This window comes from Xiphophorus couchianus, chromosome 6 (assembly GCF_001444195.1).
Source record: "Xiphophorus couchianus chromosome 6, X_couchianus-1.0, whole genome shotgun sequence".
Taxonomy (NCBI): domain Eukaryota; kingdom Metazoa; phylum Chordata; class Actinopteri; order Cyprinodontiformes; family Poeciliidae; genus Xiphophorus; species Xiphophorus couchianus.
This window is the reverse complement of record NC_040233.1, coordinates 14,348,685-14,373,636: the sequence shown is the minus strand read 5'-3', so window position 1 is coordinate 14,373,636 and position 24,952 is coordinate 14,348,685. Positions and strand designations below refer to the sequence as shown.

Sequence of the window (24,952 nt, the reverse complement as noted above, 5' to 3'; positions counted from 1 at the left end):
TTTTTTGTTACGCTTTTGATCCCCGAGGGACCTCGCGTTTTACATTCCTGGCATTCCGACTTCAGTCCCTCCTCGGTTACTTATTATCGCCGCCTGCTCTCTCCATAATCATTTCACAGCGAGAGAGGAGCGCGGCAACATGAGGCACGTTCAACTCGACTAAAAACCCAGCGGAAATATTGGAAATACTTTGGATTTTAATTCACTTCGGGCAGAGGGTTTTGTTATCATGAAAGCGTGAGCTGGTAAGAGAAGCTTCTGGTTTTTGTTTGTTTGTTATCAGAACAAAAGTCGCATCGGGACTTTGATAAAGAAGCCACATCGTTGTTTCGAGTTAAAACGTTTGAGACTGAAGAGATGTGCTGAAATATTTACGTGTACTTATTTTTGTTTTAGGTTTGATATTTGAGCTTTAAGGCGGAACTATTTTACAACGCGGTTTTGTCCGCTTTTGCTCCCCCATGAGAAAGGAATTTTTGGCTCATGAAGTTTTTGCCTGCCATAAAAAAAACTCACCACATCGCACAATTGTCGCTGTTTGAAGGCTTTCTTGTGGCTACACAGTTTCTATTCTTTAACATAAATGTATGGCTCCTTTGTTATTACTGTTTCTCTCATAGATAGTTATTTAACCATCTCTATGTTTCCCCTCTCAGGTTCACAGCTGATTGAAAACATTTCCACTTTAGACTCAAAGCAGCTGTGCTGGTCCTTTTGGAGAGAACCTTGTTTTACACTGTACCATGTCGTCCACTGAGGAGCCGTCTGGCACGGTTCTACACCGGCTCATCCAGGAGCAGCTCCGCTACGGAAACCCCACGGACACCCGCACTTTACTGGCCATCCAGCAGCAGGCCCTGCGTGGAGGCGGAGGCAGTGGAAGCAACAGTGGACCCAGCAGTGGGGGTGAAATGAGCAGGACCCCCAGGTCTTCTCTAGAAAGCCTCACTCAGGAGGATCCGCTGCTTCCCCACCTCTCAGCGAGACAAGAGCCGCAGGGCCAGGAGCACCAAGGGGACTACCATCACTCAGAAAGCGGCTTTCAGCTGCACGGGGAAAAGCTGCCAACCTATGAGCAGGCCAAAGCACATTCCCAGTACCTGTCCTCTCACTGGGCCCACAGGCAGCTCCATGAGGGGCAGCTCCTGTTGCATGATGGATCCTTCCACGAAGAAGCAGATCTGTTGGAGCCAAAATGCAGCCACGTGCGTTCACTCAGCGAGCATCTCATGCAGATGTCTCTGGAGAGACAAGATGCAGCAGCCAAAGCTGCGTCCATCAAAATCAACTCCCACAGCTACCCGGAGCTCCCCTACTACACCCCACAGTGCCTTCAGAGGATGGGGCAAAACGCAGACAAACGCAGCCCACCCCCAGAATACTGCAGCCCCATGCAGGGTCAGGGTTTTATCCCTCACCAGATCCAGGAACAAGTGCAAGCTCAGCCCCAAAGGTAGAGAAGAAGAACCTTGTTTTGCATCACTACATTTGTTTTTATGTGTGTTTTAGAGACTACTGTAGCATTGCATCACATCATCGGTATTACTTCTTAACCCGCCCAATACTTGCCTTTGTTTCACATGCGTAAACACATACTTATGAATATGAGTCACACTGCAGCCTGCATACGGAATTAGATTTCGAAATACTTTCAGAGGAGCAAGTCCTGCCCTCTAGATGTTTGTAATGTTTGGAATACAGCAGCAGCATAATCACAGATACTTAAGTAGTCTTTGGTATTCTGACTAACACTATATCCCACATTTAGAGTCTTACATTCCCAACAACCACTGGAGCCTTTCTGCTGTCTGATTAATAATAATAACATGGTTTTTAATTTGTCTTTCATTTAAACTAAGGATCTTTTTTTTCTCAAGTCTTGTATTTCTTTGCTGCTAATTAAATCAGACCACAGGAAGGCAACTAGACCCATCTGATCACAAAACAACATTTTTTTACATAGATATGTCCAGTCTGAACAGCCAGGAGAAGTACCCAGCTACAACACATTCAGCAGCCTGCCACCTGCTGGCTTGGAGGAACCTAACCAGGTGGAGCTCTTGGTGATGGAGAATGAGAGACTCAGACAAGAGCTGGAAGCTCACAGGGAGAAAACTGGCCGCATTCAAAAGGTAAGAAGCTGACAATTCCCCTCAGAAATTCCTCAGAGTTGAAAGAGGAGAATTTTTTTCTATGTAGAAAAGAATACTAAAATCAAAAAATGACATCTCAGTTTAAAGAAAATCACTCATTAAAGAGCCACACAGCTCCCAACCACCTGCTTTTGAAACAGAACTCCAGCGGTCAGTTGATTCCCTGATATCCAAGATATCTGGAGAACCACCGTGGCCGGCGCACACCCCCTCCTTTGGACAAACATATGAGATCAGCAGCTGCTGCCTTTTCTTAATGTAGGGCCACAAACACAGGTCACAGCCGGCTCCTGTGTTTGCACACTTCTTTCATTGTGTAGTTGACATGCTGGAGGCCCATGTGTGAGTCTGCTTTATTTTCAGGCAAGCCATAGATTTCCAGGATAACATTGACCACGTCACACCAAAGTCATTTAGCTGGGTAATAGGCTAGAGTGGTAGGCTGGGGTTTGAAAAAAAAAGTAGTAAAACAGAATCGACTGTTTCTCTTCTTATCCAATTGCATTTTTTCCCATGCTCTTGCTTTTAAAAGGCTCTTTTCCCTCTGTTTTTATCTCACCAAACCTTTAATATCCTTGTTCGGCTTGTTTGAAACAGCCTCGGCGACACTCGACACCTCGGCCAAATCTTTGTAAAAATCAGCCCACTCTCTACTAGAATTATGTCACATGGTTTTCGCCGTGCCTCAGCCCTAAAGAATGAAAATTGCCAGGGCTGGAAAGTTTTCCCCGTCGGGCCGCAGCCCTGAGTAAACATGCCTGAGTGACTGCTGTAATGGTGGGTGTCTCTTTGCCGTTTCCACAGCCCAGGCTCAGGCATGTACACCGTCCCTGCTGGCAGCTTTCCCAAAACCGTGTCAGTCTTTCTTTATGCGTATTACCTTGCATGCTCCTGTGCACGCATGCGTGCACACACACACACCTGGAATTGCAGCTATCACCTCTCAGGAATGTAGATATAAATCAGACTAAGAGGGAGTGGTGCAGGCTTGATTTCCTTCTCAGAATCACACCACACATGCGCGCGCACGCCAACATACACTGTCATGGACAGCTTCCTTAAAACTTGGTTTAAAAATATACCTAGTTCCTACTTAAAGTGCACTGCTACCTGACCGCCCCCACATTGTCCTGTAAGGCATTGAAAAATATGAATTAACATTCCAGATCCTCTGGAGCTTACATTTTTGTAAGCTGGGCTAACCAAAAATGCCTCCTTTCTTTTTCTTTTTTCCCCCCTCTCCTTTTTCAGCTGGAGCAGGAGATTCAGCGCATTTCCGAGGCTTACGAGACACTGATGCAGGGCAGCAGTAAGAGGGAAAACCTGGAGCAGACACTCAGGAGGAGGCTGGTGGCCGAGATCAGGAGGCTGCAGGATTTCAACAGAGATCTCAGAGGTATGAAACACCCCAGATCACACACAGAGAGGCAGGATGCGGCACCAGATGCTGTTTGAGCTAACTTCAAAATGTTACTGCGTCACAGAAAACCTGGAAAAAGCCAGGACCCATGTTGCAAAAGAAGTAGAGGTGGCTGACCACAATCAGCACATCATGGCCAAACTCCTTGAACAAAGTAAGTTTGCTACTTTGATTTCAATTTTTCTTTCTATCGGCCAATGTTAATGTTAATGTTGGTATATTGTGCATCCACATTCAAGATTGAATGAATCATAAAATAATCTGCAATCAAATTAGGGTAGTAAGTCCATGTGGGTAGTCTAATTCTTTGGTGATTCCGTGATCAAATAAAGCTCTGAAATGGCTCTTTTTATGAGTTTTCGCAATTAAAATAAAGAAATTTGAGGAATCTTTTTTCAATTTACAATTATTCCATTCAGGGTTTTTGTACCTTGAATGGGTACAGAACCCATTCAGGAAGGGTTTTTCTAGGGTCTTAAAATGTATCAAATTTGTAGGTCAATATTCCCCAAAACAAGGTCTAAAATCAACTTTAATGATATCTTACATGTCCACAGTTGCTCATTTATTGCGCTTTTCACTAACTATTTCAAATAGTTAAAACTAACCTAATTATTATTAAGTTTAAGTCAGAATAGGTTAAAAGTTTGTTCAGAAATGAGCAGAAATCCAGTCACGTTTACATAAATTTCAACCTTGAACTTGAGATAATCAAATTCACTCCAGATTTATTAAAAACAGTTCGACGGCCCTTTAAATTTAGCATCAGCAAGAAAGCACAGATGCTAGCTTTAGCGCTGCCAGTTGCTGACATCTAGCTAGTGGTGGTGTTTTTGCTGTGCGTTACAAATCATTCATAGGTTGTGTCCCAAAAGTCCCGATTTGAAAGGATTAAGGTTTCCTCGGTACCTCAGTGGGACAGAGTGCTCATACCTTTGATGTGCGACTCACAATGATTGTGAAATTTATTCCCCCAGAGAAAGACATATGCTGGCAGTAACCAGATGACCTTTAGCTGAAATTTTACATCCTTGGCCAGAGCCCCTTTTAGAAACACAATGCATAGCTGAACTAGATTGCAGAACAGGGCCTCTTTCTGGAGCTTTTGCGCAAAGGAATTTCACTTGCATAACCTTGGCTGATTTGCTAAGAGGGTTTCATTGCAGGAAATTCAGTTCATGCAGCTTTTTTCAAAAGGAAATGAAGTGGTAGGAATGAGCATCCCCATGCCCCCACCTGTTGGGAGTGTAATTTATGGTGTCTGTTTGGGAATCTGGACTCAAGCAGAGCGCTGGTGTTTGTATGGCCTTGATGAGGAATGTTTTGTGCTATGTGGGTCAAAGGGATGGGGAAGCTCCCCCCTCCACCACCACTTTCCTTCTCCTTCTCCTCTTCCCTTTTTCTTTTTAACATTCCAGAACTGCTTCACCAAATGAAGAACACTGGGCACCATGTTGCAGCTCTGGAAATTATTACGTGTGTTCTGGAAACTGTTTCTTGCAGAAATGCAGCCATCAGGCTTTTTCTTTGTCATCTGGCCTGCTGATTCCAACTTTGGCTGATGCCAAAAATACTTTTTTTTCCCCATTCAAAAAGAGAAAAACGCGTGTTGCAGGGTTTCTAATAGGGGCGATCCTTTCTAATCACCCCTAGGATTTTCTAACTTATGCATCAAAGTATAGGTTACTAATTGTAGACAGATTTTTTGATTAAACAGAAAAAAGTACATCTTGCGTATATGATGGTGGTTGATATGTTTATAGCCTAAAATGGTTAGAGTTTTGTTGCATGCAGTAATAAAGAAAATACATTTTTCTCCTTCTATGTGTCAAGGCTCACCTTCCCATTCTCAATTTTTTTTTTCAGATGAGGAGCAGAATGCTGAGCGGGAGCGTATGGAGCGGGAGATGCAGCGCCTGCGATCGACAGTGGAGGAGCAGGGCCTCAGGACAAAGCGGCTTGAGGACGCTCTGGAGGCGGCTCGGGGACGAGGGCGTCAGCTCGAGGATGAGCTGAGGAGGAAGAGGGCGTACGTAGAGAAAGTGGAGAGGCTCCAGAGCGCGCTGGCTCAGCTGCAGTCAACGTGCGAGAAGAGGGAGAGCCTAGAGATGAAGCTCAGGACGAGGTTGGAGCAGGAGCTGAGGAGTCTGAGGGCTCAGCAGGTAAACCTCATCGCCAAGCACAGCAGTGACTGAACATGACGTTTCTGATCAGTAAGTTTTAAAAAAATATTCCATCTGTTCATTTCAGAGGCAGTCTCAGCCGCCGGGACTGACTGTGAATTCGCTCCAAGAGCGCCTGCGTGAGCGCGAGGAGCGGATTCTGGCCCTGGAAGCCGACATGGTGCGTTGGGAACAGAAGTACCTGGAGGAGAGCACCATGAGGCAGTTTGCCATGGAGGTGGCTGCCACTGCTGCTGCTCAGAGGTATTTAACCTTTTACTAATGTTTAATTGGACTGATAAGCTTCAGTTTATCCCAGTTTGAAATTAAGCAAAGAAGGATCTTATATTCATTTATTTATTTATTTGTTTTCTCAGAGACACCACCATCATTAACCACTCACCCTGCCACTCCTCTAACAACAGCTTTAACGAGGATCTGCCACTTCCCGATCACAGGAATCAGGAAATGGAAAACAGGTAAACAATCAGAAAACAAGGATGAAAATGATCTTTTTGCTTTATGTGTTTGTTTTTTTTAACCTATGTTATTTTATTCCTTTTTCACTTCAGAATTCGAGCCCTTTATGCTCAGATACTAGAAAAAGATGCTGTGATAAAGATTCTCAACCAGCGGCTGCATCAGGATCAAAGTCAGAAGGATGAGCAGAGTCCTCGAACAAACCTCCTGAACACGGTGGGAGCTCCACTCCGACCGGCTTCCTCCACTCCCTCCATCAGCACAGCTTGTTCCAAGATTAAAGGTCAGAATCATTATGAGCCTTTTACAAATTACTGAATGTTTGAAAGTCCGATGCTGACATTTTCCGTGACGGGGTCTTTAGGCAAAAATCTGTCAGACGATCAGACTTTGCCAGTCCGTCAGTTCTCTGCCCAGTCTGAACCTTCAACGCTCGAAAAGCAGCCGGAGGAAACCAAACCTACAGAGGGAACCAGCACAACTAAGCTAAGCAACGGTAAGCAGCCAATCAGAATCGCAGCTTGAAGCTCCAACATCACACATTATAAAGCTAAGAACTGAAAATGCACACGTCCAGTAATTTTTGTCCTCCCTTACATTGATTAACCATGGTGAGGATTAACCAGCTGGTCACATTGCATCAGTGCAGGTCACGCTTTATAATTTGTGGTCTGTGGAATGTGCATGGTTGGAAAGTAATTTGAATCTGTTGACTGAACACATTCACCAGACTGTTTTCTGTGACTGTGGAGAATTTTGTTTAACCTTTTCAGTCAGTGCAAAACTTTTTCCAGTCTTTTAACCTTCAAACATATGTGTAATATTTCTCTTCCTTCTTTTTCTTATCCTCCAGACAAGGCAGCACCGAAGAAGATGCTGTCAAATCCCTTCAGAGGCCTGGATGATCTGGAGTCGGAGGCAGTAGAAATTTTCATTTAAGCCACCGTGATTTGGATTCTGAATGAAAGGACAAAAAAAACCCCTAACTTTTGGGTATCTGTGAAGACTGCAAGAAAAAAGAATGAGGCAAATATGTGAATGCATGAAAGTTGGGGAGTTAAAGAGGGCAACGTTTGAGAAACGGACAGTTTTTTGTGTGTGTTTTTTTCACATGTTGGCAGCAGAGCTGTGCTCTGAACATCTTTCTCACACTGAGCCGGTCACCTGCAGGCAGTCTGCCCGGCACGCTGAGAAAAAATTAATCCTCTGAGGTACTTGGACAGTATTGTGGATTGTAATCTGGTGACATATTCTCATAGAGTATATGCCATGCTATTTATATAAATATTTCTATCTATGAATATAAAAATGCTGCTTATCCCCTTTATTAATATTCTTAATTTTATTATTATTATTATTATTATCTTTTTTCCCCCACTAAGCTAATGAGCTATATTCTTACCTTATATGGTTTCCACATTCCCTAAATATTAATAATTTCAATGTTTTTTGTTGAATATTCAGCAAGGGGTTAACGTTCTGACCTGTGTTTCCTCTCTTCTTTTTCTTTTGTGGGTTTAATTGTTAATAATTGCTTTCCCGTCACACTGATGATCTCTTTTTGGAGGTCTGCCCCGATCTCATTAATTTAAACTGATAACACATGATCTGAAAATCCCACTGCTCATGTTTCTCCAGCCTGAGCTGCTGGTTCTGCAATGGTTTGGAGATGTGAACAATGAGGTCTATAATATATAGAGTGTGTTTTTATTATAATTATTTAAACTGACAGAGACCTGGTGTTGAAGAAGTGTAGTTTTGGGATGTTGTTGTGTAATTTTATTATTATTATTTTTTACCCCATCCTCTCAAAAGTATGTTTGCATGTGTGATAGTAGTGAGTGTGAGCCCCGATGTGGTGATTCTGCTGGTTTGATTACCACCGAGGGGCCAAAAGGGTTAGTGTTTTGTTTACTGTGAGTTGCAAACTAACAAACAGGTTAATTAATTTTATTCTATATTTTATAACGGATGTTTGTATTATTATTTTAGATACAGTAGTGCTCTGAGCAGGAAACCAAAGAGTTATTTTGTAAGTTATATGCCGACAATCACGGCCTTGTCAAGCTGTAAACAACCAATCATAGGCTGAGTTCAAAAACAGGCATTTGTTTTTTGTGAAATCAACTGTTGAATTCATGCAACATTTCAATAAAACAATAAATGTTCCCATAAACATTAACTATTGCATTTTATTTCACGCAGTAAGCACCAGTTTTTACTGAGGTGTTAATAAATCATAATTTTCTCTTGAAGAGTGTTTTTTCTACCACTCCTGTATCATTGTCAACTATCCACTCATTCCTGCCCTCTTGTTCCACCACTGCAAAGAGCTCTCTTCATTAATGAATACCAGAGCCGCATTCTTTCGGGTTCAACTTTCTCGGGTGGCTTGTTCTCTTGTTCTCTTCTTGCCATGAAGAGCAGGCTTGACATAGATCACATTCTCACGAGGACACGTAACCCTATAGGAGACAAAAACAGGTTTGCCAGATTAGCCTCTAATGCTGTTTGAAATTCCTCATGTACCTTTGCTAACATGTTACATTCCCATACGCTTTTATTGCCTCTAATTCAGGTCCCCCTCCACCTGGAGGTGTTTATGAAGTATTATTGGACATGCAACAGGATGTAATGAAGGGAGGATAGAGAGCTGTGTTATCTGTATCCATTTCCAGATAGATGTCTCTGATCCACACTGAGTCAGATTTAGAGTGGAACCAGTTTGCAGCAGCAGAGACCCAAAGGCTTTCAAAGAGCAACTTGACTATGGGAATGACTGAGATGTGGGCAATCAACATAATTGTGCCATAAGTGCATGTAATAAAGCTGTAATGCATTTTTTTAAATAACACAAAGTTTTCAGCACATGATGTAATGAGTTTGACTGAAGATGTATGTTCATGCTTTAAAAGCACTCACAAACATTTGTGTATAAATGATGAAAGGTTGCATACGTACCCGACAATAAGAAGATGTTGGGTAAAGCAACCTAATTTGGGTCCAAGATCAAATAAGGGTTAATCCAGCCTTGGAATGATTTAACTCTAAAAGAGTTTGGCACAGTATGTTGCTTTAAGTCTATAATCCTGACACTGTTTTACATTTTAAGTGTAGCAAAAAAGCCAGAACAGAAGAAATCCATAGAGGGACAGATCCCTTTTTACAGCACTTTTCATTGCCTCAAACACATGGCACTTGAGCAAACAAAACCAAAACACAGTCACAACTTCAGTGTCCTTTCACAAAGATGCTGAAAAATATTCTGTTTGAAAGTGACAGGGATATTTTCAGTCTCTGCATTCATGCTCAGGGTTTTATGATGGGTGAAAAATTGCAATTCTTTGAGGATTTAGAGTTATTGTTGGTATGTTGTTGCAGCGCAAATGCCAACAAAGGACACTAAACTAAGCATGGAAACATAATTTGTATAGTTTATTAACAACCCCATATCATTCATACTGATTTGAGCCCAATATGAAATTCCCAGGGTACTGAGCCAAAGAAATAAGAGCAAATTGGTCCAAAAAACTGCAGAAAAAAAAATAAAAAATTCTTGGTTTTATAAAGGAATCTCCCACCTCCTCCTGATCAACAATTACAGTCCATCTTCCTGCATCATACCAATTCTGGGGAAAAGAGCGAAACGCACAGTCGAAACATGTCAGCTGCCTTTCGAATTCACAAAGGAATGCTGGCAAGTCTTCACATTGTTGTCAGTCACTTGGCCAGATAGACGTTCGCTCTAAGATTAATGGCATAGCATACCACCAGTTCATTCTCTGTGTTTTCCCATGCGAGTTTCACTGTTGAAAACATCTAAAATATCTCAACAGCTCACATCCTCTCTGCCCTAGTCCAGACCTGTTTAGTTTTTTCTTTTTTCACCAGAATTCCTCATCTTCTTTTCCTAGACACATTGTAGTGGGTTATGGCTTTTTCCTCAATACCCTGTACCAAACTTTACACACAAATGTGTGGGGTATCAGTTATAAATGACTTTTTAAAGGTCAGGCATTGGGTCATCATTTCTGACATATTTTAGAACGTTTCTCCCCCATGGGAATGAAACTCCTTCAAAGAAGAATTTTAAGTATTTAGGTTGCAGACACCCAAAATGCTTGAAAGACAAAATGTGAAAAGGGTGAAGTTTAAAGGTTAAGTTTAAGTTTAAAGCAACACAGACTTAGATGAAGGTAGTACATTTTAACCTTCTTAGGTCAATACTTTTTCCATACATCAACACATTTTATATTATAGATTTCATCTTAGTCTTCATTTTAAAAAGTTTAGTATTGAAACTAGACTGAGATATTTTCATCTGCCGTCACACAAATTTGAGCATGAGTAACACCTCATCCTTAAACCAAAGGGTTTACAATGATGTTGGTCAAGCAAATGGAGTTCTAACCTCTGCGTTTTTGAGAAAGTTCTCTACAAGGTTTAGGAAAGCATTTATGAAAATTTTTGACCATCCCTTAAGTAGCACATTGGTGAGATCAAACACTGATGTTGGATGAGTGTACCTGGTTAACAATCTCCACTCTATTTGACCCCCAAAGGTATTCTACTTGGTTCATATCAGGAGTCTGTCCAGGCCAGTCAAGTTGTTTCTTCAAACTTATTCATCCATGACTTTATGGACGATCATTTTTCTCCAGTGTACAGTCATGAATGTGAAATTGCTCAAAAGGCTGAGGCTGATGCCAAATATCACATTTTGTGTTTCAAGTTTGAATTTAATTTGGAAATTAAGATACCAAAGTCTGCAGAAAGAGTGGACTATGGGACCTTGACGTCCGGCGAAAAGTTTGATTTGGGGAGCCATGTCATCTGCTGGTGTTGGTCTCCTGTGTTTTCTTTTGTCCAGAGTAAACACAGATATGTACCAGGAAACGTTTGAGCATTTCACGCTTTAAAATGTCCTATGATGGACTGGCGTAAAGACCTGTCCATTATAGACCTTGGTCAATTATTGACCCTTCATCCCACCACACACAAGAACAATGTGTAGGAAATGCATGGTTAAAAAAAACAATTAATTTTAACCCCAAAATTTCTTGGTGGCAATTCAGGTCATTCATATCACAACCTCTTTGGTAGCTTTAATACTTGGCACTAAACCCTTTAAATGCTTAGAATACCAAAATTTTAATATTTGACAATGATATACTGCACAAATTACAGTAATTATTTTAATGATATCCTCTTTATTATGGGAAAAATTTATCTAGCCTTGTGTAAAAAATGATTTACCCACTAAACCTAAACAGTGGTTTTATAACCACCTCTGTTTGCAACAACTTTTATTAAGCATGTATGATAACGACCAATAATTCTTTTTTACGTAGTTGTGGGCAAAGTTACATTATTATTATTATTATCATTATTATTTTAGCATACTTTTAAAATTGCTTTATAGAATAAAACATTTACTTTAGACCAAAAGAAGCAAAACTCAAGAAATTTGTAAGGGAACAAATGCTCTTTCACAGCACACAACACTTTGAGGCCTAACATAAATGGTTTCCGGTACATTTCAGGATTTTTAATATGACTATTATTGCTTTTATTTTTAAGGAGTGATGCAGTTTCAGTGATTATTTTCACTCACAGATCACTTGTTTTAGTTTAATCTCATCTTTTTGTTAAACTTCTTACTCTTAAGGTTTTGTGTATTTTTCAATCATAGTAGTATATCATTTAATTCCATAAAGTAAAAAAATAAGTCAACATCTCCGTAAAAATATGTCTCGGATGTAACAGAACTTGAAAAACGGAACACAGAGAACTTAAAGATAATTGGCGCCATCTTGTGGCATTGACTGAAATTAATATTAATGACTACCTGAACATTAATAATAATAATAATAATAATAATAATAATAATAATAATAATAATAATAAGTTTGTATTGGGTCTTTGCTGTTCATTCATTTAGAATTGTAAGTAACAACATTTCGATGTGCAATGAATTTATTACCGGCGTACGCTTGACAATAAACCATTCGTACCCTCTGACGAAACTCCGCCCATCCGACTATCAACCTAAACAGATACCGCTAGCTAATTTAGCTCAATGCAGCTGCCGGAAAAATGCCGCTTCCTACTTTAACGTTGCGTATTTGAAACATTTCTCAAGAGGTTGCTTAAGAGTCAGAGAAAACGAAACGCACACCCGGGATGTGCTCAGTTGCTGGATGTAATTCGTCGCGTCGCAGTGCGCAGCGATTTAAATTACCAGAAGATCCGGAGGAGAGACTGGAATGGGTCATGTTTCTAGCTAAAGTCAACAAGCAGTGTTTTAAGGAGTCATCATGGACTGATATCTCAGTTTGTAGCGAACACTTTCCAGACGACTGTCTTGTTAATGTCAATGACGGAGTCCAGCTGAAGCCCGGTGCTGTTCCGTCATTGTGTTTAAGTATGGGAGCCGAGGAGAGCTCTGAGTGGGAGGTAAGTGTTCCCCTCTCTGCTGAAAACGAGGTGGAATTTACGCATGGATCCAGAGTCAGGTTTAGATCAAAATTGTGTCTCCAGGTTATGAGCACTGGACAGATGCAGACAGATGTAAATGCTTGGTTGATGTTAAAAATTATTCCAAAGGGCCTTCATTCTATCAAAAAGAAATTATATACATTTAAAGTATTTCCCCCCCTTTTCCTGTTATGTTTAATATATAATAAACCAATTATGCTTCTTGCCACAGGCTGCAACAGAAGATGCAACCTCCAGCATCATCTCAGAGGTTCCCGAGATTGATGCTGTTCTTGATGAGGAGAGTGACCCTATAGACGAATCAGTGGAATCAAGCGATTCGGGTGAAATAGACTCGGACGAGGACTGGAAGCCAGCGCGGGGTGTTTTCCCCGTGAAACTATTTCCTGCGAAACAAAGCTATGATTCTGTAGACCATGTTGATTACTGCGATTATCTTTCACTCACCCCCATACACAGCCAACTCTGCACAGACTGTGGAAGGTTCTTTGATAGACGAAAACCTCATACCTGTGAGCACAAAGTGAAGCCTTATTCCTGTTACATTTGTGGGAAAAGATGTGTCAATGAGGTGGCTTTGAATTTTCACAGCAGAATTCATAATGAGGACTATGAGTTTAATTGCAAATTCTGCAATGTTACGTTTAAGTTGAAGGCAGACAAATTTGCACATGAGCAGATCCATATAACCCAAGGGAAACCGTACAAATGTCCAGACTGTTTGGAGACTTTTGCCACAAACAAGGAGCGCAGAGTCCACCTGGAAAATCACAGAGGGACAATAGAGTTAAAATGTCGCTTCTGTGGGGTTGAGTTCTTCCGTGCTCTTTCCATTCAGAGACATTTATTGATCCATACTGGCGCAAAACCATACAAGTGTTCGGTTTGCCAGCGTGGCTTCAACCAGTCAAGTCATTTGAAGTCTCACATGCGCCTGCACACTGGGGAGAGGCCTTACAAGTGTCAGCACTGTGACAAGTGCTTTAATCACAACGTGAGCTTAAAGAATCACATCCAACGTTATCATCTTGTACATTCTGGACCAGAAGCAAAGACGGATACAAAAATCAACCAGAAAAGAGACGCTAACAGTTCTAAATCTAACATGTTCAGTAAAAGTATAAACCAAGATCTTGACAGTGATGAAGAGGAACAGGACACAGATTATGATGCACAGATTAGTGACGATGAGACTCGAATGGAAGGGTTTTACAGACCTAAAACTAGAAGAAGGGGCACAGGTAGACCAATAGGGCGACCTAAAAACTTTGAATCAAATGTGGTGGAAACTGGAAAGTTAAATGGGAAGAGGCAGAAATAAAAATCTACCTATGAAGAGAACAAGGCGCCTGGCTTCAATCCTTCACAAGAAGAAAGATGAAATATTGACACTGAAAATTTGCAACATGTTTTTAGAAAGTTTATTTTTATATTATACAAATGAAAAAACTGCTTAGTATTGTCTTTAAATGTGAAGAAAAATATTATTTCAGAGTACTTCATTATTGACTTATGTAGTGAATGAAATGTTCAAACTGTAAAATACGTAATAAACATTTATGCAAATTGTGGTTGACAGTATATTAATCAAGGCTAATATTAAATTCTTAATTTTTCAGTAGCAAATTTTGAATAATATTCATAATATTCTGCATTATGATGGTTGAGGGTCATGTAGTAGAATTAAAAAATAAAAAGTTGTCTATCTGTAGCTACCTTGAAGCACATTTAAAATTCTTGCAAAAGGGAGGTTTAGAAAAATATTTAATAGTTTCATCCATGAAAAATCCAGGAGTGCAAAAATCATTATTGTTTATTTGTATAAGATACAAATTTTAACTAAGACCAAGTTCTATCTAAAGCCAGGTAATCCCAGAGCATGATGCTTCCACCACCGTATTTTATTGTGTGTGTGATGTTCTTTCAGTGATATTTAGGTTTCTTTTGTGCCAACTGTATTGTTTCAAGTTGTGCCCTAAAATCTTATATTGTTTGTCATCAAGCCACCAGATTCTCCCAAAAGATGTTGGGAGAGTTTTGCCATTTTCAGTGTTTTATTTGGAACAAAATCTCTAATCCTTAGTCTAGATATATGGAGTAAATGTAGAGTACTGTCATAAAATATATATAACACAATCAGTACTCACTATGAGTTCAAGGTCATTCAGAATTACTATCGGCTTTTTGACAACCTGCATATTTATTTTTAGTTTTCAGATTATTAAGTAAATAATTATTTTTCTTTTTAGAAATTATTTATTTATTTTTTTAAAAACATTTTTATTAAAAATTATTATTTTTCTTTATAGGTGTTAGTAAAGATTATCAACAACAAACTGGTTCAAAGCAGTATTTGTGTATCTCAGTGGATAATTGAAATTGCATCTTTAAAGAGTTTCTTTTTGATTTTAGCTTTTTTTTTTTTCTTCATATAAGCCAAAATAAATGAGAAGTTAAAACATTAATCCTAGAGCACAGTAAGAAACCATTGTGACTTATTAATTTGCTAACATGTTACAGGAAGAAAACATTCCTTTCAGGCATATAATTCTGTATATTCCTAGTTTTCCTGGAGGATGTTTTAATAACAACCACTATTTAGATTCTTACAGGCAAATAATAATGTAGCGGAGAAATAAAGTTTGTTGATTCCATTTTACTGCGCTTCAAAAATAAAATAATATGACTGATAAGCAGTCTAACTGAAATGAAAGTGAATTTGCTCTTTGATTTATTTCTTCTGACCGGTGTACGCTTGGCCACAAATCATATCAACCCAGCAGGGACACTCCGCCCATTTAGACATGGCTAATCGAAAAAGAAACCCAATAAATTAGCTCATTCTTAATGCAATCTCCATTCCTATATTAATTTTAAAATAAATGTTAAAAGAGGAAAAGCAAATCTTAAAGCCCATTATGTGCTTATTGTGAATCACCATGAGCAACAGGGCAATTTTATATCAAAATGAACAGGCAACAGATTTGTACTGAAAACTTTGCAGGTGGCGTGCTTATTTAGGATTTATGTACTACTACAAAAAGGGAAAAAACCAAAAATTTGGAATTTGAGTAATATAAACATTCTTTTTCCAAGTCATCTTTATTTATAGGATAGTGGTGCAAAAGGAGGGTTTCGTAACAAAGTGCTTCACATAAAAAGAGGCAATCTAAAACCAAAAGCACATTGAGCACTAGTAATATTTGCAGGAATAATGAAAGACAATGACATTAAGGATGATTTTTTTTTTTTTTTTTTAAAAAAGAAAGAACAGCAGGAGGAGACAGAGGAGACATCCGATCTGTCTTTCAATTTTGAACAATTACCAACCATTCTAACACGAGAAATAGAAAACAAATACTTTCCAACAGAAAGAAACAGAAAAATAGTTATAAAGAAAAACACAATAAAAATGCTCAAAGACAGTAGAAAGAAACACGGGATTACTCAATCCAGTCTATAAATGCATATACGTTTTTCTAATGTAATAGGGACATATCCTAGTAAGGAAATAACCTACACGTTATTCCCGTTTTACCATCTCTAGGCTCTATAAACCACCATAGTTCCTCAAAAAGGTTCCAGGGTTATGGAATTACGCTGACATGAAGATGGGGCTTGAGAGCCGAATGAACGTCTTTACTGTGAGCGGAGCCAAATGATTTGGATCTTGAAACATCGTCTGAATTCCCATCAGTCTAGTGCCACGAAACCCCGCCCCCCTCACGCTCCACCTCTGCTGAAGCATCACTAGTTAGCTTCTAGCAATTTTGTGCTGTTGACGATTGTTGGGTAGCTAACTTCTCACTTAAATGTACAGTTCCAGACTTTATACACACTGGTAGCGAAACGTAAATCCAGAATGTGCTCCGTCGTTGGCTGTGAGTCGTGGCGTCGCAGAGCTCAGCATTTCATTCTTCCAGCAGACCCAGAGAGGAGACTGGAGTGGGTCCAGTTTCTCTTCGAAGTCAATGGTCAGAGACTTAAAGAAACCTCATGGACTGACATCCGTGTTTGCAGTGAACACTTCACAAGTCACTGTTTTCTAACAGTGACTCGAGCTGCTGGTTCGACCCGGCTAAAATCTGATGCTGTACCATCAGTGTGTTCCCCTGACGAACCAGAGTCCAAACAGGTGAGATTCTATGAAGTGAAACATCTGAAGAAGTTTGTTCTTTATTCTGTTTTTTTTTTTTTTTAGCGTCATTGTTTACGTGATTTTACTGCTCGTGAGGTGGATGAACAGTGAGTGTATTTATATTGCTTTCTTACGTAACACAAGCCCCAAAAATATGGTAAACATACGAACAATCCCGGATCGACACAAGTCAGCAAAGGTCAACACTGTTTACTGTATGTTAGTTAGAACCAATGCTGCTGGAATATTGGCCTATCCCACCGTGTAACTTATTGGTCGTATGTTTAGGGTTCGTGTCCATATAGAAGATCTTTTTTTAGGTAAGTGTACTTACCTTGCATGGCGTAGCATTCATTGCCCCACAAGTACTGTCCCTGAAAAACATTCCCATTTGAAATGGGCTTCTTCAGGGTCATTTCAATCTTTGAAGCCCCTGCAAAGCTGTTGTGGGCCATTGTACATTCAGCAGTCAAGGTCTGCAAGAAAGCGTCTGCCTCAAGGCAATGTAAAAAGGGTGTTGTTTTTTTTCCCAAACACATTTGTTGAACACTTTATTTACCACCAAGGTTGTTGCAGAATTTGCAGACTTGTGTTGCTTTAAGCAAGTTTTCATAATTCCATGTATTTTTGTTTTTACAACCTTGACTGTTTTTGCTTGTTTTAGGATATTATTCAGCCCAAATATCCTGACCAACTTGAATATAACCAACTTAACAAATGCCATGGTCCAACTCCAGGATCATTAAACAAAGAGGAGAACTGCTATTTAACGAGTGAGTTGCCTTAAAATTTTAGGCAATTAATATAAAAAAAACCCCCTTGCTTTTGCATTGAATGTTTTCTCTTTTTTTGCAGGCGTCCCTGCAAGCCCAGCATCAAGCGAGGCCTCTGAATCTTCATCATCATCAGATTATTGTAAGATGCTGGAAAAAATTGAAAACCTTGACATTATCAAGGAAAAGTGAGTTTTACCCTAATTATTATTTTATTTTAGTTTTTACCATTTTCTAATACGATGGAAAATCTGATGTATACTTCTTTCCCAGAGTTAGCATGCTTCGGATGAGTAAGAGGTACATTGTAAACGAAAAGCAGCTACTCCAGCTCTTCAGTGCCACTTGCCCCATGTGTCAATCTGAAGTAAAAACCGAGAAAGTGGTCTGTGGAGTCCTCTTAGTCCTGAACCAGCAGTGCCGGCAGTGTGGCTACAAGAACCACTGGAAGAATCTGACCCAAAACAGCATTACTGCAGTGTCAGAAGATCATCAGACCAAATGCATGGAAATATTTTTAGAGGTAGGGACCTAATGACCAAATGGGTTTTTCGTCTTTTAAAAAAGATGTCATATTAACTTCCTTACGAATATGTTGCAATTTAAAAAGTATCTGTGTTTGAAACAATTAGTACAATTTTGATTCCAGGTCAAAAATAAATTCTAATAGGTCAAATAAGCAAAATCACATCATCCTAATTGGAGGCGATTAGTAATAAACATATGCTGCAACTTGCGTGAATGTTTCAGCAGCAAGTTGTTTTTTCACTTTAAAGTAGAAGACTAAAATTAACCCCAATTTAAATCTAAGTTTTATTTGTGTTCAAATACCCGTTCAGTCTGACGTTGTTGAAAAATCTTAATTTCTGAGACCTCAGATGACTGAGCTTTAGAAGAACAGCATGTATTTGTCTACGTTTAGAAGTGGTTATAATCTAATGAAGTTGTTTGAACAGCGTTAAAGGATGGCTTTTCTGGGGCTTTTTATAATATAAACCACATTCATCCCTTCACAAACATAACTTCCTGATTTGAAGATGTGTGCTAACAAATGGCTCGGTGACTTTGCCACGACTTTTTGGCATGTGGTGGGAAAATCTAGGTTTTCTCCGGCAATCCTAAACAAATGCTCTGCCACATTCGCCCATATCATGGTCAGTGATATGGGCAAAAAAAAAAAATCATAATAAAACCACTACATCTATCTGTTTACATGTTTCACTCTTATTGCCACTATCACAGCGTCTGCAAATAACAAATGTTTCTTTTTGCTGTTGTTGTTTTCATTACTTTTTGATAAGTGTAAACAGACGCTTTAAATATTTTCCTTCTTATCTTTGAGTGTTTGAGAAACAATATGTAATCTTATATTTTGTACAGAATTTATTGTGTTTTAAGTCCCTTGCTTGTTCTGTTGTGTGGTTGACAGGCAACATCTACAAAGACAGTAGAGATCAGTGAGAATGTCGAAGTTGTTGACAAGGAGAGTGATCACACCACAGAATCGGAGGAATCCAGCGATCCGGGTGAGGTCAAGGACTCAGACGACAGCTGGGACCCGGACTCAGAGGACAGCGGGGACCCAGACGACGAGCTTTCAGTTTTGGAATCTGAGAAAGAGAGCTCTGACGAAGACGTCCACATGCATGGTAGTCTGAAAAACAGGGAACTCTGCACAGATTGTGGGATGTTTTTTGTAAAACGAAAGCCTCACACCTGTGAGTATAAAATTAAGCCCTTCTCTTGTAACACCTGCGGGAAGAGGTATGCCACTGACCACGCCTTAACTCTTCACAACAGGGTGCACAGTGCAAACTATGAGCATCCTTGCAAATATTGCCGTGTTGGGTTTAAGACAAAAGTAGCCAAAAAGGCCCACGAGCAGACTCACTTAAATGAAAGTAATCCTTTTAAATGTCCCGAATGTCCGGAAACATTTGCCACGTACAAGAAGCGTAAAAACCACATGAGGAGACACTTGAAGCCAGGGCCGCTGAAATGTCCCGTTTGTGGGATCGAATTCTTTTGGGCTGTGGCTCTCCAGAGACACTCGATGGTGCATACAGGGGAAAAACCGTTCAAGTGCTCGGTGTGCCAGCGTGCCTTCAAACAGCCCAGCCATCTGAAGTCCCACATGCGCCTGCACACAGGGGAGAGGCCTTACAAGTGTAAACAATGCGATAAATGCTTCAATCACAACGTGAGCTTGAAGAGTCACGTCCAGCGTTGCCATCAACATAAAACGACAAACCTGAAGGGATGCGCTGATAATGACCCCGAAGTAGAGGATGCGCAGCTTGCAGAAAAGGAGGTGAAAACTCAGAGAAGGACGAGGAGGACCCTCACAGGTAGACCAGTCGGGAGACCTAAGAAGAACCCCAGAGTCACAATGTCCGAAGAAGAAAAAGAGTCTGGCCGAGCTGCAAAACCCAAGACGGCCAAAGTAAGAAAGCGAAAACCAAAGAAAAAGCCGTCTAGCAGTGAGGAGGAGGAGAAGCTGAGCGAGAGTGAGGAATCCTTGGACTTAATGGAAGAAGAGGAGCAGTAGCAGAATGAAGATGTGAGATCAGGCTCGTAAGCCGAAAACTCAAGAGTTTGACCTGACAGAAATGGCATCTGTAAGAGTTCAAGAAGCCCCAGAAAAAAATGTTGAGGAAGCTTAAATTATGACTCAGTTTGGGCCAAATTCTCCTTTTGCTGATGTGGAGTTAGTAATCTTTGGTAACAAAAGGTAATTCTCAGGTCATTTAGCATGGTATAAATCATTTTTGAGATGCTGTTTTTTTAAAGTGGACTAAAAATACTGTAAAGATACAGTAGTTCAATCTTTTGAGAGGTGTCTGCTTGTTTTAATTGAAAGCGAGAGAGAGAGACCATGTTCTTGCCTGATCTTGATTTTTGTCTTTCTGGTTATTTAACTCTTGTACAAATGTTTATTTGGAAAAAACAAAACATTTAGTACAATTAAAGTCAGTACACTGTTTTAGCTGGTTGGTGGTGCTTTGTGTATCAGCTTTGACTAAATTGAACTAAAGTTGTTCTTCTACATTGTTCTCATATTTTGGTTTTATGTAAACATAGTTGGATGACTTCGATACAAGAAAAGTTTTCAGCATAAAGTTGCTAAAATATTTTTGGCTCTGTCCAGCAGTCATTTTAGTGGCAGAAATGGTTTGTTTACAGACATGAAACTGAAACAGGAAGAGATGAAATGGCAACTAAATGGCAACAAATGTTGCTACAAAAAAATGGGAACAATTTAGTGATTGGGTGAATTGACCCAAAACTCTCCTGGACTCTTTCCTCCACTGCCTTCGCAGGTGTTGTTTCCATATCCACATCTAAGTTAAGAAATTAAAAGCTGCAAGTCAGATGCAGTTCTGCTACTCTCCAATAATTGTGTCCACACGAAGCAGAGCTTCACATGCTCCACAACCATGTGAAGCTCTGCAGCTCTTAGCGTGGTGCACATCTGTCACACGTGATGTGTTGCAGATCACAAAACAGCCACACTCTTCTGTTCTTCATATATGAAGAACAGAAATGTAACAAGCTTGACTTTAGTCTTACAACAAATGCAGAATTTAATTGCTCCATTCATTTTCTGTTGGTCGAAAGTTTTTAGTTTTAAACTTAATTTGGGATTAAACTCCATTTTTTAAAATTGAATTATAACGGGTGAGTGCATTCCCTGTGCACCTCTTTGATTTAGTAACATTCTGCTGTACAAACCGAGGACACTCTAATCCTCGATTGGCATCATTGTTTGTTTCAACGTCTGGGTGAGCAGATAAATCCAGATTTGTCACTGTGTGTCACTTTCACTGATGAGCAAACGAATCCCCTGGTGGACAGCCAAGACGGGATGAGTTAACATGAGGAATAATGGCTTATGGGTGAGGAAAACAAAGAAAGATAAGAGCAAATGGGACTAGTTTTATTTCCAGTGGCCCAAAGTTAAAAGCTGCACAAAGTGTGGATGTCCTTTTTCCAGACTGTCAAACTCTTGGCACAAAAAACAAAAAAAAAACTTCAGCCTTCTGCAAAGCTTTGGAAAATATCGGTTACATTTTATAGAGAAATGCCAAGAGAGACCTGTAAGTGGACCCACTTGAATGTTACACGTGTGACACACAAAACATTTCAGCGTTTAAGAAAAGCCCTCATTCAGTTCTGTCTGCTGCAGTAATATGATGGTGTTTGACTTCCAAATTGAAGCACAGTTAGCAGCTTGAGCAGAAAAATATATCTATTTTTTTAAACTTTGCTTCTTGTCTATTTAGGTAAAATTCTGAGACATCTACACCACATTGGACTGTAAAAGTTGCACAACAATTATTTTTACAGTACACAAAAATCAAGAGATGTTTAAATGTTTTAAAATAGTTTATGTAGTGTGGTTCCTGTTATACTGAAAACATTCAGGCAAATGTTTGGTCTGAGCATAAAAATATATCAAATTAATCAGTTTTTATGACCTAAATGGATTAAATATTATGATATAAAGTAGTCTATTGTGTCTGATTTGATGCTTTTTTCCATAATTTCTTTTATTCTTCTTTGAATACCAAAGTAGCCTTATAAGTTTAGCAGACCTTCCTGCAAGTGTTACAGGCCATTTACCAAGTTTTCCAGTCATCTGACACATTTTATTGGAAAAATTAAACAGAATTTGTCAAGCTGGTTTATAATGATTTTCACTGTGTGCATTTGATACATTGCATCAGATTCCAGAATCCTAACATTGTGTTTTTGAAGAAAATTAGTTTTCTTCTAAATATTTGACCTATGAGGTCTATTTAGTAGAAATATGTTGGAATTTTCTGGTCAACATTCAGGCTGTACTTACTTTGCAAGAAAAGGGAAATTTGTCATTTTATTTTTATTCCATCTGGCCAAGACTTTCCATACTTCACAAGAACTCATGTGTATCAACTCTTAGGAAGTCCTCATATCACCCTCCCTCGCTCTGTCCCTTAATAGCTTCGGGACACCACACAAGGAAAACGTTCTGCCCAGAATGTGTGTTAACAACAAGTTCCAAAACCAGACTGATGCCATTTTGTTCTTGCAGCTCTCGGAGAGACAAATGATTTCTCTGTTGTGGAGGACCTTAAAAATGTGTCTGAATTCCTACAGGCTACACATAAAACTGTTCAATTACTTTTTTTAAAATTGATAACACTGCAGCTGCCTCCCTAGATAGATTTTTTTTGTGGGAGAACATGCAAAAACATCTCTGTTGCTGTTCTACTACACAAGGAGCTGAAATTTCAACACAAATGTGACAATGGAAGCAAATAATCCCACATGTATCTGCACACAGGGGAGAGGCCAGACACATCTGTGACAAATGAAAGCTCTAATGGGAAAATTTGAGGATGACTGGTCAGGTAATGGCTTGCTTTTTGAGTAGAGACACTACAGAAGAGACTTTAGATCTTAAGTCCTTTAACCAAGGGCGTAGGTTTGGTCTAAGTTTTGGTGGGACCTTACAACTTACTGACCAACCCCCCCCCCCCCCCCCCCCCCCCCCCACGCACCGACCATTTTTGACCAGTGGGGGGGAGGGGAGGGGGGCACCACATTGGCTTAATAACCCCCTCCCCCCAACCATAACCATAACTTGGATACAGATACAGTCATACTCAGCAGATCAGTTCAAGAACATTTTACTTTTTCCTGTTCAAAATTCAGCAAACATTAAAAAGTAAGATCAAAAGAAATATCCTCTGGATCTACTGATTATACAACAAACACAATTGCAGATAAGAACAAAAAATGACTTCTTGCACTTCAGGAAAAAGATCCAACACCTCACCTGGAGCCCTGAAGCTCCAGCCACCTCTCCATCGTTCTGCTCTGCCCCTTGCTCTGCTGTCTGAGCATCCTATGTGAAAAAGTATTACATAATTAACAGACCTATTCTACCTCACATTCAGTGCTGACCTTACTAAACACCGGACTTTACAACAAATGCGTTGCGTGATAGATATCTAACTTATGGGTCCCCTCACTGTACTTACAGCCGAGGTAGCGAAATAACTTCTAATGTCTGTCGTCCTTTTCTTTTTTGGTGGCGACATGGAGACTCATAATAAATGTCAAACTCAGAAGGAGACGCGTTCACTGTCAGCACCATGGACCAAGCTTCCGTTCCGCGTGTGGCCAGCTGGCCGCCGCCTGTTGCAGCTAATCAAAGAAAGTAGATCCACGTTCTGTGAGCCAATAGCGGGTCGTCATAGTTCATAACAGCGAATTTTAAAATGAATGCTACCACTGCGTAGTATATTGAAATATTAAACTAATCAATGTAGATTTTCGTTTATTTATTTTGTTTTTGTTAAAAAATACATATGTTTTTTTTTTTATTAATATGGCAAAAATTGGTCGGGACTATTTTATATCCCTTGAATATTGGTCGTGACATGTCACGACCGTCCACACCCAAACCTACGCCCATGCCTTTAACACAGAATTCATTTATTTAAGAAGGGCTATAAAAACCAAAGGCAACCAAAGAGCTGCACAGGTCAATTAGAAAGTAAAATGTAGACAAACTATAAAAACACAAATAAGAGACAAGCATATTAATCATGCTCTGCAGTATTAAAAGCCAATATGCAAAGGGGAGTCTTCAACAAAGATTTGAATTCATTTAAAGCTCCCCAAAGATTACACATAACAAGTAGCCTTTCATTGTTTAATGAATAAAAAAATCCACCTTAACCTCAGAAATTTACCATATTTATTCCTCTTACTTTTCTAATTTGTCTGATTTTTTTTTATTCTTTTAACTGCTGAACAGACAAAAGACTGCAAACTCTAAATAGTAGGAATTTCTAAAATTACTTGTTACCCATCTTTATTACATCTCCAAAGCAGTCTACAGGTATGGGAGGGGAAAGTAACAAATGACCAGGGAATGAAGAGGCAAAAACAGGAGGCTATAGGTAATGTTTTATTTAAAAATAAGCCAGGAAGAATCTTGAATGTGGAGGGGAAAAACCTGAGGAAAAAAATGTGTAAATAAAATCAATGGTTTCTAATAAGAGACAATCCTCCAGCAAGCTAACCTGGGAGAGACCATGAACCTGGCATCTCCATAAACAAGGCCGTACTTAACTACAAACCTGGAAAAAAAGAATGCGTGCACACACTTCCATCAAACCACCACAAAGCTGCAGCTCACATGCTGCCCACTTGGCCAAGAGGCCCTGAGATCAGTTCCCCACCTGGCCTTATACTCTGCTCATCAAGAGGCAGAGTGGAGCCAGCTGTGCCTGCCTAAACTGCAAGAGCTCAGCAGCAGCCGGAATTGACAAACA

The 24,952-nt window shown here is 39.7% G+C and overlaps 3 protein-coding genes across 4 annotated transcripts; all 3 read left to right on the top strand.

The window, feature by feature from the left end:
- The first annotated feature begins 95 nt into the window (after positions 1 to 95).
- LOC114146781 (angiomotin-like 2a) lies at positions 96 to 8,397 on the top strand. Of its 2 annotated transcripts, XM_028021132.1 has the most exons (12): positions 103 to 245; positions 397 to 585; positions 657 to 1,453; positions 1,964 to 2,132; positions 3,405 to 3,549; positions 3,638 to 3,727; positions 5,440 to 5,735; positions 5,824 to 5,999; positions 6,113 to 6,214; positions 6,308 to 6,498; positions 6,580 to 6,711; positions 7,069 to 8,397. In XM_028021132.1, exons 3-12 carry the CDS (start codon positions 744 to 746, stop codon positions 7,152 to 7,154), a joined length of 2,097 nt encoding a protein of 698 aa, XP_027876933.1. In that variant the 5' UTR covers positions 103 to 245; positions 397 to 585; positions 657 to 743; the 3' UTR covers positions 7,155 to 8,397. The 2 variants fall into 2 exon arrangements, with proteins under 2 accessions (XP_027876932.1, XP_027876933.1); XM_028021131.1 differs by lacking the exon at positions 397 to 585 and having other exon boundaries at positions 96 to 245.
- Positions 8,398 to 12,230: 3,833 nt separating this feature from the next.
- On the top strand, positions 12,231 to 14,284 carry LOC114145875 (zinc finger protein 684-like). Its single transcript, XM_028019526.1, has 2 exons — positions 12,231 to 12,671; positions 12,925 to 14,284. Exons 1-2 carry the CDS (start codon positions 12,399 to 12,401, stop codon positions 14,032 to 14,034), a joined length of 1,383 nt encoding a protein of 460 aa, XP_027875327.1. The 5' UTR covers positions 12,231 to 12,398; the 3' UTR covers positions 14,035 to 14,284.
- Positions 14,285 to 16,404: 2,120 nt separating this feature from the next.
- On the top strand, positions 16,405 to 22,133 carry LOC114147221 (zinc finger protein 726-like). The gene is made up of 5 exons (XM_028021824.1): positions 16,405 to 16,848; positions 17,516 to 17,624; positions 17,707 to 17,812; positions 17,898 to 18,147; positions 19,054 to 22,133. The coding sequence occupies exons 1-5, from the start codon at positions 16,576 to 16,578 to the stop codon at positions 20,170 to 20,172; spliced, it is 1,857 nt and encodes a 618-aa protein (XP_027877625.1). The 5' UTR covers positions 16,405 to 16,575; the 3' UTR covers positions 20,173 to 22,133.
- The last annotated feature ends 2,819 nt before the right edge of the window (positions 22,134 to 24,952 follow it).